Source organism: Anneissia japonica, unplaced genomic scaffold (genome assembly GCF_011630105.1).
Source record: "Anneissia japonica isolate Jap-2015-1 unplaced genomic scaffold, ASM1163010v1 scaffold16662_len1167910_cov178, whole genome shotgun sequence".
NCBI lineage: Eukaryota > Metazoa > Echinodermata > Crinoidea > Comatulida > Comatulidae > Anneissia > Anneissia japonica.
Genome location: NW_022732216.1, coordinates 581,953 through 598,693, shown reverse-complemented (window position 1 = coordinate 598,693; position 16,741 = coordinate 581,953). Strand labels below are relative to the sequence as shown.

The window sequence follows — 16,741 nt, the reverse complement described above, 5'->3', positions numbered from 1 at the left end:
ATGTATGTATATGTGTGTATGGTATGTAAATGTTTATATATATGTATGAGTATATAGGTATATCTATATAGGTATATATATGTATAACGATTTAACAGTTTAATTTATTATTAAAACTTAGCTGTTATAAGAAAGAAGACATTATAGTTATAGGAATTCAGATTAACTTATTATTTACAAATTTTCTCTTATATTATTTTAGATTGTAGACACTGTATATATATATATATATATATATATATATATCAATTATATAATATTGTGACCAGACCTGGTTGTAACCAGAATTTTAATCTACTAACAAATAACCTACCTTAAATCTTGCTAACCTCTTTGCATCTAGAGCTCCTATTGGTTTACTCAAATCACGGAATGTTTTAGGATCATTCAGGTCAAGGGTTGGACTGGTGTAGTCTGCTATTATCCATGGAAAGACTGGGTATTGCGTAAAATCATTAAAGCTGCGATCTGCTTCACTGAAAAAAAAAATGTGATTTGCCTATATTACTGTATATGAATGTGATATTACACCAACATTTCCATATATGGGTGACACGGTCATACCTCTATGGGTAATTCATGCATATTTTCACATATACTGTAACTTGATAAAATGGACAGATTTATTTGAATAAACTTGCATGGCACATATTTGAGTGCCTATGTATAGTAATACATGCGCCTATTTGAATGAGACACTTACTCAAGTGAGGTGCTAACCAACCGGCTCACACTAAACCAGACAGTTCTGCCTTTCCAAGTCATTTTAAGAGACATGCAAATCTATGCATAAGTATCAACTTATAACACATTAATTAAAAAACTATTTAGAATAAGTTTGAGTAATTTGTCTAAGAGGAACCCTACCAATCTGTTTTCTACTGGTTATTTTTTTATTTGTTATTCTGACCCGGAACATTTTTAGTTTGTCAAAATAAGTCCACACCAAAAATAGGGCTTAGAAAATATTAATGTTGATTATTATCAGTATACAGCCCTCCCTCTAATAAAAAGACCCCTCCAATTAAAGACTACTTTAATGACCACTTTTCTGTGGTTCCAAATGAACAACTGTGTTTTATTTTATTATTCTAATTAGAGACCAAAGCTGCTACATAATAAATAAATGGATTCTTATATAGCGCATATCACTAAGTACCTATGTTCCATTATTACCCCCTGTGGAACATACTACACAACTGCCACTGTAGTCAGCGCATAATTGAAATAATGCCTACCAGGTTCCCATTTATACACCTGGGTGGAGAGAGACAATGTGGATAGAGTGTCTTGCCTAAGGACACAAGCCAATGGACAGCGGCGTGGTGTTCAAACTCCCGACATCAATGTTGAGAGACCATGCGCCAACCGGCCAACCATAGACCATGGAAACCCCAGTGTCCTTTAATTGGAGGGAGACCTATACAGTTAATTGATTGTGAATGAATGAAAATATAATAGAAGAAAAATCCATACATTATGTAAATACCTGTTTAGATATAGCAGATAATCAAGATTGGATACACTCCCACTTTGCCATTTCAAAAGCATATTTTGCTTATCATTCTCCATCAAACTTACATCTATATACAAACAAAATTAATAAGAAATAGTATCATCAGCATTAATCAAATGGGTGTAGGCTAACTCGTACCCACTTTAGAGAAACCGTACCCGGCCAAAAAACATTGACTAACTTGTACCCATGTCTATTCGTACCTATTTTGGCTTTATAATGAAAAAAAAATAAAAAATCTAATATTAAATACTTCTTACTATATACTACATTTGTCATCCAAAACGAAATCTATTTTTTTTTAAATGCTTCTTAATTTGCACAAATTGCACTAAGCTTAAGTGCCTATCTACGGCTCTGACACTATTAACAACTACTGTAATAGTGCTCCCTTATTATTCTCTCAACGATCACAACATTTCATTCCTGCTTTATCAAAATCTTCTAATTAGTAAGTTTGTCTTGAATAATATAGTTTAACATGATTAGTGCTATCAAAATAGATAATAATGTTTGAAATACAAGGTAAGATCATACAGCAAACTTAGGTACGGGCTGGCCAACTATGGGTATGAGACAGCCAAAATGATGGTACAATGCAGCCAAAATTTGGGTACGAATTGTGGGTACGAGTTAGCTTGTATTCACTCAAATAACTTATCTGGTACATAAGACTGTCAGTATAACTTGGTGTGTTTTACTCCAGATCCAGTTCATGAATTAAACTAAATCAACTAATGAGCTAAAGCGAGCGTCTAGAACAAAAACATACCATCTTGCTCTATCATCTTATTGTAAAGTTGATCTCGTTCTACTGGTGATGGAAGAACTATAAACATGTCAGCTATTAAAGAATCTTTGGAACAAAATATCTCTAAGCCCTGTGTGAAAAAAGCAAAACATAAGTGATTATGACTGAAGTAGAATGTACGAGGATTGCCATCCCAAAACCAGTGTGCTATCGCTAATTTTTAAACTGAGTAATTAGCATAAGAATGTGGAAGTATTGTGTACTTTAGTAAAGTCTGTACAGAGAAGGAATTCGATCCAACTCGGCCACAAGTCAACTCGGCCACAGTCAACTCAACCGAGTTGACTTGTGGCCGAGTTGACTCTGGCCGAGTTGACTTGTGACCGAGTTGACCTGCACCCCAGAGAAGCTGTAATACTTTTATTCATAACATTGGCAATAGTCAGTCAATTCCAGTAAATCACCTATCATTTTAAAGCTTATGAATTTGGAGAATATGAATATATTAAAAAGTCAATATTCATGTTTATATGTCACTGATGCTGACTTTGGCATGGCAAGCCCCATATACATAAATAATATTTTAAGAATTTAGTCTGAAGCAAAACATAAAGATCATAAAATATAGTTGTAAAAATAAATGTAAAACTACTAGATACAAACAAGTAAGACTTTCTAAATAATCACATTATTCATTATTTTAGGCAAATATCAATGTCCATAAACTAATATACAGGGATGGGGAGGAAGAATTCAACTATTTAAAGGAGTATTAACGATTTCTGCTTGTGTTTGTCTTGTCCTTGAAATGGTTGTATTTCATTCTTTTTATAACTGAATATAGTTTTGAATTTACTTCATTTTGGAGATATATATTTTGGAGTTAGTGACTGTAAAATCTTATAAATCGCAATTAAAACGTTAAAAAAATTTTGAAATATCCATATTGGTGATGGCTATAGGAAATAACTGACTCACTGATACACAAACTAATTTCAATGTCTCTATACAGAAACTAAACAGACATTGAAAGATATAGAAGGAAAAGAAAAAAAAAAGGAAAAGGTAAAGAAAGAGAAAGGCAAAAATAAGAAATGTGATAAAGATAGAAAAATATAAGTCAAGAAAAGGAAAAGAAAGGAAGGAAAAGAAAGGAACAAAAAAGGAAATGTAATAGAAATGGAAAAAAGGGAAAAATGGAGAGATAAAAGAAATAAAAAGTATGAAAGAAAATGTAAAGAAAGACAATATAGGAAAGTAAAGGAAAAGATAGACAGGAAACAAGAAAAGAAAGGAAAAGCAAAGAAAAGAAAAAAAATCTAAGAAATGTATTGACAAGAAAGGAAATATTTAAAAAAAATTAATTACATTACTTAATCAAAGTGATGAAAGAACCTTAAAATTAATTTATTTTTCAAATAAATAAATCAAGTTAATATAATAAGAAAAATGTAGCACCCGTTTATCTGATACATAAACTAACGTCAATGTCACTACAGACATTTGAAAAAAAAATAGTAGCATATGACTCGTTAAGCGGTCTGAGATTACGTAGAGTGCTACACACACATCGCATTTTATCAGTATCACAAATATAACTGAATCAGAGGAAAGGTCAAAAATGACATTTAAGTTAATCTTTATGATAGCTTTTTCCAGGAATTCATACTCACTATCCATTAAATCAGAAGTTTAAGTCCCAACTAAATCATTAAACAATCACAAGATAAATATATCGAGACGGTAAATTATACCGAAGTTTGCAAACCAAATTAAATACTTACCACCTGCCGTAGTAAAAATCTACGTTTTACGATTCGCTTCATTTGTGATAAATTAATCTTCGTGACTGGATCCTAAAAATAAAAAAAAATAAAAAAAACAGTTAGAAAAAACTTAAAAGAGAATCATAACAAAGTGTCATAAAATTGATAAGAATTACAGTACTGGTAAACAACAATATAGAAATTTACAAAGCATCGTCTTACATAGGAATAAAAGTAGTAAAACACATGTATAAATCCTCAAAGTCAGTAGCTAAAGACTCTACTAGTTTCAGGAATAAGAATAGTTTTCTAGAGCTGTAATAAAAATTGTTTCTTGTGTATTTTTATGAAGATTAATCTTATCAGTGTGGTTATTATTATTATTTGACATGGAATTGATGATATAAAAATTCAAATTAGAATCAAGTCTGAATAGTTAACACATATTTCAGAAAGGTATATACTTCATCTTCAGTATAACTAACATTTTTAAGTTTTTTTTTTTGTTTGAAATATAATGTGTCTATATTATACATAAATGTCCTTAAATACACAGTACAGGGCACCCTCCAACTCAAGAAGCCTTTAATTCCGAGACCCCTCTAATTCAAGAACAATTTTTCAAGGTACAAACTCACAATCTTTAATCTTTAACCAAATCCTGGGACCATCCCAAATATTCAGGTCTAAAAGGTGTTCTCGAAATAAACGGGCAAACTGTATATTTAAACTAACTAAACAGAAAATTCTTTTAACTTACTGGTTCTAGGTTATTAAACGGCTGAAAGTAGAGTCGTGATGAGGTCAGCATAATTCGACCAGGGTTCACAACAAGGGGAGAGATTCGATCACAGCTTGTTTCCATGACGAGTTGTTCGTACAGGTTGCCAAGCCAACTGGTATCGAAACTGACCCTGTTTTGTAGAGACTGAATAATGGTCGATACCTAGGGGAAGAAATTGATTGATTGATTGATTGATTGATTGATTGATTGATTGATTGATTGATTGATTAATTCACTCGTGTCAGTACACTCTATATAGAGGTTATGCACGATACCGGAAGGTGATGAATTCACATTGGATAACTTACAAAAAAAAGGTAACTTTAACTTGCTAAACCATACTGATGCTCACACCTGAACATAAATACCGTATGCAATTTGCGTTACCTGCACTCCAAGGATAAATACTATTTACCATGCAAATGGCCGACGCACAACCAGAGCAAGTATTTGAATGTAGAAGAGCCAACAATGGGTTAAAATTCTTTATAGAATTGTCTATTATATAAAATACCACTGCATGCATTTGTTTTTCTCAGGAAAAACAGTCTAAATATTTTTTTGAGCATGAACTTGAGTCCTTGCCTAGACAGTATTATGCAAGCTATTCAAACTGGAATATTTTTTTGTCAAAATGGTGGGGGAGGGGGGCGGAGGGTACAATTATATGTAAAATGATATATACCGCATATTAGTAGACCTTTAATTAAATCAATTAAATAACCCCTGTGACACACTCGAGATAAATTGAATTGAGAAACTCCATCCATTTTGCTCCCGTTGAGGACATAGTCCCCCCTCGTTGGCCACTTTGTCCGGTAGATTTGCAGTAACAGATCCGAGAATTCGCAATGGGAGTGGGGGAAGGGAGGAGCTTTTTACAGATGTAGTCTATACTATCTCATCCCCACCATGGTTTGGGCTTAGGTAAGAAAATAGATGGTCGGGAATGACACCCTCACACTTTAATTTGAATATTATTATCTTTTTCTCTCCATTTTTTTTTATTTTGAAAAATTTGGAGGGGGGATTGGTTAATTTCCGGGAGATTCTTGCTTGCTTGCGGGATTGCAGGAGACCGTCCCGATTTCCAGGAGACTCCCGCGAGTTCCGGGAGACTTGGGATCCCTGATGTACTGTACGTGGCTAGTTTGACCAAAAAATTCCAATCATTACCAGGCTTAAAAAAGTACATTTATGCGAGTGATCTTAAAACAACTTCGGAGAATTAAAGAAAAAACCCGAGATTGGAAAGCAACCTTAATCAGCAAACTACAGCAGCACTTCACTTTGATACGCATCGCTTACCATTGCATTCTGATCTGCCGGCGTGAGCTGCGAGGCCCGATGAAGTTGGCACATCTGTGGTAGAACCTTCTCAGGAGAGACGAAGTTGAGGGAGAACATATATTTGCTATTTTCCTGAAACAGACAAATATTTGAAGGAAAATTCATAATTAACAATAAAAACTGTCCAAGCACTTTTTTTTAAATTTTTTAGAGATTCAATCATATACAGCATGTAAACTCTTGGGGTGTACTTCTAGTTATGAGTAAAATTCAGCACTACCAAAATACATATACATTATACATACAATGATGATAAAAATGAACATGACATAAAAACCCTATTACTATAAGTTACCTAAGCTTATTAATTAATAAAATCCTTACCTTATTAAAATGGTATGGTCCTATTACATCATCATGTTTCATTTCTACTGTCTGCCTGGATTCTATGGCTATAACATTATTACCAAGTCTGCAAAAATATAATTTATGTGTATTAATAATTCATTAATGAATATTAATGTTAATGTTTATGCAGTTTTTATATTTCTATAAAATAAACAAAACAAACTATATAAATTATTGAATTAATACAAATAAATATATAAAATTTAGCAAAAATAAATAAATAACATCATGTGATACCATGGAAAGTCTTACTTACTGGAGGTACCCTCATATCATATTCATGATTAACCTATAAAATGCTGGCACTGTTAATAATTATACATATTTACTAGAGTCATTAATATGATTGATTACATCAATAAGCATGGTACTAACAAACCTTAGCCCCAAACTAATTTCTGCTTGTAAATTCTAAAATCAAACACACACTACTGTTGAATTGCAAAAGGATTCTACTTTTTCTATTATATTACGAAGGGAAATGCTGCACTGTGATTTAGTATTTAGTTATAGAGCTGCGACTAATGAGTTACTCTACCAAGTTGAAAGTGAGCCCTTTATGTTATAATTGACTGCCATGAAATACGAGTCCAATGCAGATCTTTACACGCTCACTGACAGTTACGCTGGCCACATATTGATACGGTCGTAGCGTTCTAATATCAATCTGTTCAGTCTACCATTGATTTGTAGACGGTGTCGCGTCATCAAGGACTCGCAGAGTGCGTTAAAGGAATTGACAGCTGACTGTCACATAATGCAGCGTGTGCCCAGATTTAGCGTACTACATACACGAGTGTGAAAACTACGTCATAAAACAGCCTACAGACTAGTAAAATTCAAGGGCATTTCCCTGACATTCCAAGTCCAATTTTGTATTACTATCAGCAGAGGATGTAGAGGAAGGAGAAATGCAGGTCATAAAGTATGTGGGGTGCAAATTAAACAGTTTTGACAATTACTACAGAATACGCTGTCAAACACCTTAAACATACGTACAGTATAACATTTTGATCGCGTGGCAATTATCTATACCATACTGTTCAAATGACACGGTCATAAAATTTACAGGGCAATCAACATTTTAAAAAAACTTTCTAGTACCGAAAAAGCACATTATGTTTTTCTGGGAATTGAAAGATACTTAGAAACGATGCATATCAAATTAATCATTAAAATAGCTTACTTTGAAAGAAGGGCGCCAGTCCAACGAGAAATTCTGTCACAGTTTCTAAGTATAAACTGAAATGGTAAATCATTTGCATAATGTTATATAATGTTTAAAAATATTATATTTATTATTACCATATTATAATTGACAAACATAAAAGAATAAAAGAGGAATGAAAAATGCGCAATTAGAGAGGATTATCATAATTTTTTTTCTTTTTTTAAATTGTCTTTTAAATCAGACATTCTGTAATTATGTCATAATTTTTTTTTTAATGGTACTAGCCAGTTTGTCTGCAATATAAAAAATATTTAGAATACTAAAACTGGAAATAAATTAATGTATCATATATTTATTATTAATAATAATATTTACAACACATTAAAATGATAGTCATTAATGTTAATAATAATAACAGTAATAATAATAGCAGCAATAATAATATTTAATAATTTGATATCCAATTAAAGATGTCACATGATGTAACTAAAACAAATAATAATAATATATTAATAATGTCATTATAATGCTTGTGTAATAGATAATCAGAGCCCTGAAGGTTTTGAGCACTAAATTGTCATTCAAGTACAGTACTAACACCATATTCACAATGATATAGAATGTTAACACATACCCTGCGATAACGTAAATTTAGTACCCCCTGTCATATTCAGTCCATGAGAATGTATATATCTAGATTAGACGATAGGTTCTAATGTAGCATTCGTGTTAAGACCGACAGTTCTAGTACCTGTAACAATCTTGGTAATATTTAATATTCACGGAGGTATACATTTAGCCGTGTGTAAGAATATTGTACAGCATTAAACACACACCCCATGTAATATTTTATCTTGTGTGAATTGCGTATTAGCATTTGAAACAATATACCTTTACAATAGGATAACGAGAATCTTGCGGCGTAAAGACGATGGATTTGGAACACACTTTTAGACGACCTCGGACTTTCCTGTCATTGCAGTGAGATAAACATTTAAATTATCATAGTCCATATTACATAAATTAATGATGACAAAAACATATGAAAAAAAAGTTGAATGATTAAATTCAGATTAAATAAACATAAAAATTTAAATGATTTACACAAGAGATTTGAGCATACACATGTTAAAGACCTTCCCAATTTCTGGGAGATTCTCGAGACCTGCAGGAAACTTGTGACGCCTGATATGAGGTCTGGCTATTTTTATGTATTACTGTATTCTGAAAGTGATTCAACTTTACGCAGAATGAGTTTGATAGTAACTTACATCTTTTTATGTCCCGGTTAAAAGTTGTATTTTGCATTTACTGAAGTACAACTAAAGGGTACTATAGTACATTAAAGTGCAATACCCCGAAAACTTCCATTTTCAGATTCAGATATTCTTTATTGTCTTTAATGTAATGAGGTTTGTTATGCATTAAAAACTAAGCATACACAAAGTTGGTACATTTATCTTTATATTTTAACAACCATTTTTGTTTGTTTGATGTTTTATGGTGAGTAGGTTTGTATGTATTTCGTAAATCACGTCTGCGTGGTTGGAGCAGTCGCCGTGGCTTTGAATCTCAGCCTTGAGTTTCAGAGTTCAAAATCCCGTAAAATGTATTTGGCTTTTATCCTTGGGCAGGACACTTTATGTTTGCCTCTCTCTACCCAAGATTAATAGGTCTGGGATATACTGGGAAGCTAAAGATATTTGTTTATAAGGAAGAAATAGTAAGCATCTTATGGCACTGCATACTGCAGTCTGGCCCAAATGACCCCATAGCTCCGATCAGTTGGGATGGTAATATTTTGATGTGTATAAACCTTGAAGAACGTAAAGCTTGTAATTTAACTTGATATACGGCAATCATTAAAGTGGATTTTATAGGTTATTTGAGAATTAAGCGGAAAACGCATGCTTTTTTTTTCGATATCATTCTAAACTGTAGTTCAGACTGTACTATTGCTAAATCACCAAGAATACGACCTCTAACTCATCAAAAGTGCTTTGTCATAATATTATGTTTACACATAAGGTCTTGTCATAAAAGGTAATTATTTTTCAAGGTGTCATTAAAAACAGATTCAATTTGAACAATTTCAATTAAATTAATCTTCATAATACCATAAATCATGTTAGAAATATGGTATCTTTATCATCAATGCTAACATTTACATTCTCAATATGGTAATTATCTACAGTATGGCAGTCTTTGCACTTGAAAAATCCCTATTGCTTAATTATTGTCATGGATGACCTGCAACCGATTTTAAGTATGTAAAAGACTAGTGCCCCTGTCATTACAGTTAATGCATAAGATCTGATCTGAGCTGGGAGTTGTTATATACGACTCCCTGGTCTGTGTACAGTAGCTGTCTTTCACGATCTGAAAGGATTTATAAAAGTCTGATCCATTTCATTAATTAATAATCTTTATACCATATTACAATTAGAAATATGGCAAATTCCAACATTTACATTTTCAATATGATGCACATCCACATAATCTAGTCAATGCTATGAAAACTGTCTGTTGGGTCTGACAAACATCTGGCAAATCTACTATTTAATCAACCTGTATTTTAATTATTATAATTTATTAGATTATTATTTAAATTATATGAGAGAAAACACTATTTAAAGAACAAAACTTATTTTCATTATAAATGGCTATTCATTGTTGTTTTCTTCAATTTCAAAAAGATATTGATTTATCAAACTTATTTATTAAGAATTCATATCACAGATTAATTGTCTGAAAGAACTTTTCAAGGCACTTTGTTTCCTTGGTATAGAATCAACGTCCTCTGCTCTCTGGGAAGTACCGTAAATGCTCAAATAAGCGCTGCTCTCGAATAAGCGCGGCACCAAATTTTTTTTCTGCTAAGTGCTGCTCTCGAATAAGTGCTGTAGTGCTTAATCAAGAGTATATATAGTACCTTTTGTGTAATGAAACACTTTGAGAAACAAGGTTTTATGTACAATGTAATTAGTGTTAAAATGAATAAATCACCCAATGAAGTATTTATAAATGTTTATTTACGATGTCATAGGACCTATGGTAGGCCCCTACTGAATACAGGAATAATTGAGATAGGTAACATGGGAAAGGGCGTGGAAAGCGCAACGCCAATATTTTATGTATTAGCGGCGCTCTCGAATAAGTGTCACACTAAAGCATCTAAAAATTCTATAGCGCTACGACGTTTATTTGAACATTTACAGTATTGATTATGTAATTAAATGCTACTCCTTCCAGATCATTTATCTCCAGGCTACTGGGTACTCATACATATTCCTAAGTGAAAAGAGGCAAATGTAGTGTCTTACAAGAGGATACGAACAGCGAGACGACCATTGAACCCCCAACCTATTAATTGGAAGATGCAGGCCTTAACCCTGCTCCACACAGCATACACTATTGTACTGCCCCTTGATGGTGGCACCAGCGGAGAGGGGATCAGGAGGAAATTTTTCCACTGAGACATTGACAAGCATTTACCCCCTAAGGTTAGATGCCACTTGAGGTCATCACACTAAAAATATGATGACCTCAAATGACACCTAACCATAGATCATCACAGGCGGTGGAGTATATCTATAGTTTCAAGTATAAGAGTGTGATGCTGGAAGATGCTCCACCTGAATGGGATGCTGGTCCACTGCAGGTTTCTCCAAGCAATTTGCTTGAGTAGGCTATGCTCTACCCATTGATATAGTTGGGTACACTGAAGCCTACTGTAGATAAAGTGCCTTGCTCAAGGACACAAGCAAAATGAACAACAAAGGAGTGAAACACCCCGACTTTGAGGTTGGGAAATTAATCCATTTCCAGTCTGCTTTGACACAGTGATCATTGTGATTGCATTTTAAAAAGAAAAAAATGAACATCCTAAATGCTAAAATCTTGCTGTGGTAAAGAAGGATTATACCACTATAATGTACAGCCCTTGCAATGTTTCTATTGGCCTGGCTGAAATGCTGGCGACGCACTACCTTGATAGCAGTAGCATATCTAGGGGGTGTGCGAGGGGCACATTCCCCCTAAAATTTACTCCCGCCCACCAGTTGCCTCCCCCCATAAATCACGGTCAAGTAGTTAAAAATCACCTAAAATCACCTTACTTTTCGAATTACAGCCCTCAACTGATCACCGAGACTCCTCACTTCACCTTCCCACACCCCCCCCCCCCCCTTCCTTCAGCACCAAAAATGTGCCAAAAATATGATAGCTACATGGATGGAACGCACATTTGTCATAGTTAAATATATTAAGAATTGACCAAAAATATAAAAATCTAAGAAATTAAGTTTTTTCTAATTTTATTCAATTTTTTTTAAAGTCATTTTCGTCTTATCTCTTCGGATGTTGGCATGTGTCTACATGGACACTGTCTTGTAAATTTTGCACACAAAACTAAGTCTCATTTTTGTTTTTATTATATATTTTATAATTATAACAAAAGCTGAATTTGTCATTATGCAAAAAAGCCTCTATGCGCTTGGTGACAGAGCTCTTTGAGTTTGACATTTTTAAAAAAGTTGATGTAGCCCTAAAAAACTAAAACCTACTCATTATCCATTATAAAAATCAGAGCACATATTTTTATATAATTATTTCTATGCTCATGCATTTGTATGCAATTTAATTTCAAAATTATTTTTAGTTAATTTATTTTTTTTTTTTTTATATTTTTATAACATCTTTATACAGTACTAAGAATTTTTACTGTGTAAAAAAAGTCCTTGTTTAAAACTAGGTTGATTTTTTTGTCATTTTCAGGGGACAATACACATTTTAAATTAATGATATAAATATCGATGAACTGTCACTGTGTCAGACATGCCTTTAATGCGTGTTCGCAGAACAATTTACATTAAGCATACAATGTCCTTCTTTTTCTAATGGGTGTTCATATTCGAATTAGATACATTTTTATAGGAAAAATCTTGGAACTCCCAGGGCATGTTCGGAAATTATTCTGCATAACTGGCGGTGTTAACACAATCATATTATCATTGAATTTAATTTGAATTTGAATGAGATCATTAACACTGCTATTTAGTCTACAGATCTAACCATGAAGAAAAAAAATTCCTCCATGATCAACACTTAACTATCAAAATAATATTTCAGTTGACACTCATCTATATACTATAGTAGCATGGTTCAATTAGATAATTCATTGAATAAATAATCCACTTTCAAGTGGAAACTACTTGGGAGAATGGAAAGGTAAACACAGGAGTAGACATATTAGTTTGTAGTTTAACCACTAAGTAATATGTCCACTCCTTTGCCTGCCTACCATCCCAATCCTAGGGGTCAGAGTTCAAATCCTGCATAGACACACCAGGATATTTTTGAATGAAGTCTGCTATCCTATACCGTAATTTTGGTCTAACTGACACACAGTTTACCTAATTATAATAATAATTAACAGTTTTATTTATTCACCGAAACTCATTACAGTCTTTTTGCAAAGACTGGTCTTCCAAGAGGCCGTGTCCATAAACCTACAACAAACAAATGATTTAAAAGCAAAAAAAAAAGTACTGGTAACTGTAAAATTTTAACAAAAATTATTTACAACATAATGGAAAAGTTTGACACAATTTTTGAAACTCTTTAGGTCTTCAGCATTTTTTGCTTCATCTACTAAAGACTTTTGTTCCTCCTTGATAAGTACAGTAAAACTTCTTTTCTTGTAGTCTGCTTTTGGTTTAATACAGAGATAAAGATTGTCTTTTGATCCGGTATTACATATTTTTGTTGGTATCTGTAATATAAGATACTGTGGGCATAAATTATTTATAATATTGTACATTGTCACAGCTTCATTGCAGACCTGCCAACTCACCCAATCCTGTCGGGTGTCACCTGATATTTAAACAAATCTTCAGTTTCACAGGCCACCCCACCCCCCTCCGCAAAAATACTCCGATTTATGCATAATTTGATTATTTGATCGTTGCAATAAACAAGCAGCCATTTTCAATTCGAATGGCCAATGATTTGTAGTGACATGGCTTTTTTGGTATCTTGCATCATCTTTTGGTTAATTCTGGAAACCTCTAGATTTTTCAGTAAATCTCCAGATTTTTTTAAGATTCTTAAGTAAACCTCCAGTTTCCCAAAAATGCTACATCAGCAAATAAGTTAGTGTGCGCTGTGGACAGTATGGCTATGGAATTTACTAACCACACAGTCCAGAATCAGGTGATGAAATCTCAAAACTTTAGCTACATTTGGTGGATTAAGTCCCAAAAATTTAGCTTCGTTTAGTGGAGCCATTTACTCTAGGTAGACGGCGACCGGTTTCGTTACCGGTTGGTACATTTCTTACAAACATCCAGGCAAAGGCCAGTCAAAGTTGAGACGGGAGCCGGGTTTTTATCGATGTTTGCCATCCTTATATGTGAGCCATTGTAAATTCATGGTTTGCCGGAGTTACGTTCAATTTAAATCTCCAAACTTCTGTAGCTGAGATATTCTATGAATGAAGGCTGTCTCTTATACACATCTAGATGTGTATAAGAGACAGGTCTGTCATTGTTTTGTGTCTACATGCTCCTGGGGTCTGTAGTCAGCCATCATCTCACTTGTAAGTTGTGATAGTAAATCCGGTTGGAGGAATGATGGGAAGCGTCATAAGCTAAAGATACAAAATATGATGTCAGCCAAGATAAGACGTGTCCTAGAAAGAACTAAAAATTCAACAATATGTTACCGGTATAGTTATTCACGTGAATTGCTAACACAGAAAGCGTGGATGGGTTATGAGTTAAAAGTGAGGGAAAAATAACTATGTCAGCGTTGGACACATGCTCTACCTGGGAGCCTATTGTTTTCTTAGTATACTATTCAAATTTAATACAAACATTTTTTAATTGGCTTTTTAAGTGATGACTTTAGGTAAATCTTATAGTTAGTATTTCTCATTCACATGTGTATGCATAGAACTACTGGTGCATCCACTATGAAGGCACTATTTAATCGAACTGCGTATCAAATAATAAAGAGACTTGCAGCCTATCATGAATCTAGTACTACTGGTATCTGCTGTACAGCCAATAGCTAGGCAAGGGCATTTAATTTGCACTACTTCTACTGTACTAGCATGGAGAAAGCGATAAATTCACTTTATCTATGGTACTAGTCTAGAAATATTATGACTATAATAACTATTTACCTATCTATTAAGCAACTAAAACAAATAATTCTATAAGTATCTACAGAATTTATACCTTGCACTTATAATTAATTACAGTAATGACAGACTATATTTTATGCAATGATTTAGCTAATGAATTATTAACTGGCTTTAGTACAAGTAGATGGTGAAAGAACATAGGTCTATAATTAGTGTAGGTTAATTTATATTACCAATACAGTTGTGCAATAACTAAATTAAGAATAAGATCTATTAAGAAATACTAAGGATTTTTGCTAATTAATGGTAGGCCTACTTTCCTTCGTTGCTGTGTTTATAGTATTTGTGCAATGCTCCAATAAACAAATGACCGAGCCCCTTTTCAACTGCTGATCACTCTCTCTGGAATACCCCTATATAAATAATTCCACAACATCTTCTATTCTAAAAAATAGAATGTTGTACACTCTTCCTGTATGTGGAATAGGCTTTTTACATTGGTGGTCATAGCTCCTTCAGTTTAACAGTTAGCAGGTCTTTCTGGTTGTAAATTGAGCAGTGCACTAGGTCATATATTTTTTGCAGTCTGACAGTGCCATTACCGGCTTCTAAAGGTGCCTATTCTAAAAAAAATTTCATCACCTCAGCCCCAATCATGGTGGGCCTGAGGTAGACATGGCCCTTTGTTTAGCACCTACATTTTATCATCATAGAATATATAGCGCCCCCAATGTCATTAAATAATCTCCCAGAAAATTGGGTTCTTTGGACTTGGGACCCCTGCTACTATACCTTTGAATTGCTTCATTCTCTGATAAATCATTGCGATAGTAATACACGCTGTAGTCCTCAAGATATATTTCACCCGGTTCAAGTAATAGTAGAGAAAACCTGTAGCAAAAAAAAAGAAAAAGAAAAAGAAGTAATAATATAATAATTGCCAGTAATTCAAATTAATCTATGATTTATATTTATTGATTGATTTGATTTTCATTCCACTGGTTCAGTTTCAGAAGATAACTTTAAGTCCTTGTATATTTGTTTTTTTGCCATACACCTTGAAACTTGTAATTTTATTCAACTCAATGCTGATAACTTGTCAATGCAACCACTCACTCATGCAACATTTTCATATTTGTCATATCTTTTAGTCTTAATGTTAATTATGTTTTTATATTCTGTGTTTAATTAAGTTTATGTCATTTTTAGTGTTTTAAGTAACTAGCAAAACTAATTTCTTTGTGCATATATTTGTTCGATGACAATAAAATATTCTTGATTCTTGATTTTCTTACTTGAGAATAAATAACCAAAATAACCATAACAATCATATATAATATTTTAGTTTTATTTAAAATTAATCTGCCTATAAGTGTATATAATTAATGTTTCTTTTAATTCTTTTCTGTTGTGAAATGCTGTTTGTTCTTCGATTCGAAGAAGACCTTGATCACCTGAGTAGTATGGTCCGATATTTATGAGTTATCTGTGTGTGTGTGTTGGTGGCTGATGAGTACAATCCTGGTTTTAAATATCCTTAGTACAAACTGGGCACTGATACTCAGTTGACATCATAGAGATATAATAAGAATACTAGAGCGCTAACCGCAATGTATTCGATGTTCGAAATACGCAGAGCTGTGTGTGTGTACCATCCAAGATGGCTGCCATATATTCAGCCAATCAAATTTCGCCTGAGCACTATCATTTTCAATGGCGCCCTCAATTTACAAAGAAAGTTCAGTACAGCTATGTTTGAAACTCGAGCGTTGCGGTGTTTGGGTGTAATGCACACGATTTTAATTTTCATTCCTTGGTACTTTTTTTTTAATAAGATGCTCCACTTGGCCTCGTTTTGGCTACGACAGTTTAATAATTTGTCATTATCAATACTAATTATCATTAATG

General features: G+C 33.2%; 1 protein-coding gene across 1 annotated transcript in view; it reads right to left on the bottom strand.

Annotated features, from left to right (window-relative positions):
* The window catches only part of LOC117115635 (protein FAN-like), a 28,734-nt gene that overhangs the window by 10,315 nt on the left and 1,678 nt on the right, over nucleotides 1-16,741 (bottom strand). Inside the window, exons 2-11 of the mRNA XM_033259504.1 lie at nucleotides 15,626-15,724; nucleotides 8,578-8,656; nucleotides 7,702-7,757; nucleotides 6,492-6,579; nucleotides 6,126-6,239; nucleotides 4,794-4,979; nucleotides 4,052-4,123; nucleotides 2,289-2,397; nucleotides 1,490-1,583; nucleotides 314-476 (exon numbers count right to left, since the gene is read on the bottom strand). Coding sequence (XP_033115395.1) covers nucleotides 314-476; nucleotides 1,490-1,583; nucleotides 2,289-2,397; nucleotides 4,052-4,123; nucleotides 4,794-4,979; nucleotides 6,126-6,239; nucleotides 6,492-6,579; nucleotides 7,702-7,757; nucleotides 8,578-8,656; nucleotides 15,626-15,724 — 1,060 coding nt within the window. The remainder of the gene's footprint in view (nucleotides 1-313; nucleotides 477-1,489; nucleotides 1,584-2,288; nucleotides 2,398-4,051; nucleotides 4,124-4,793; nucleotides 4,980-6,125; nucleotides 6,240-6,491; nucleotides 6,580-7,701; nucleotides 7,758-8,577; nucleotides 8,657-15,625; nucleotides 15,725-16,741) is intronic.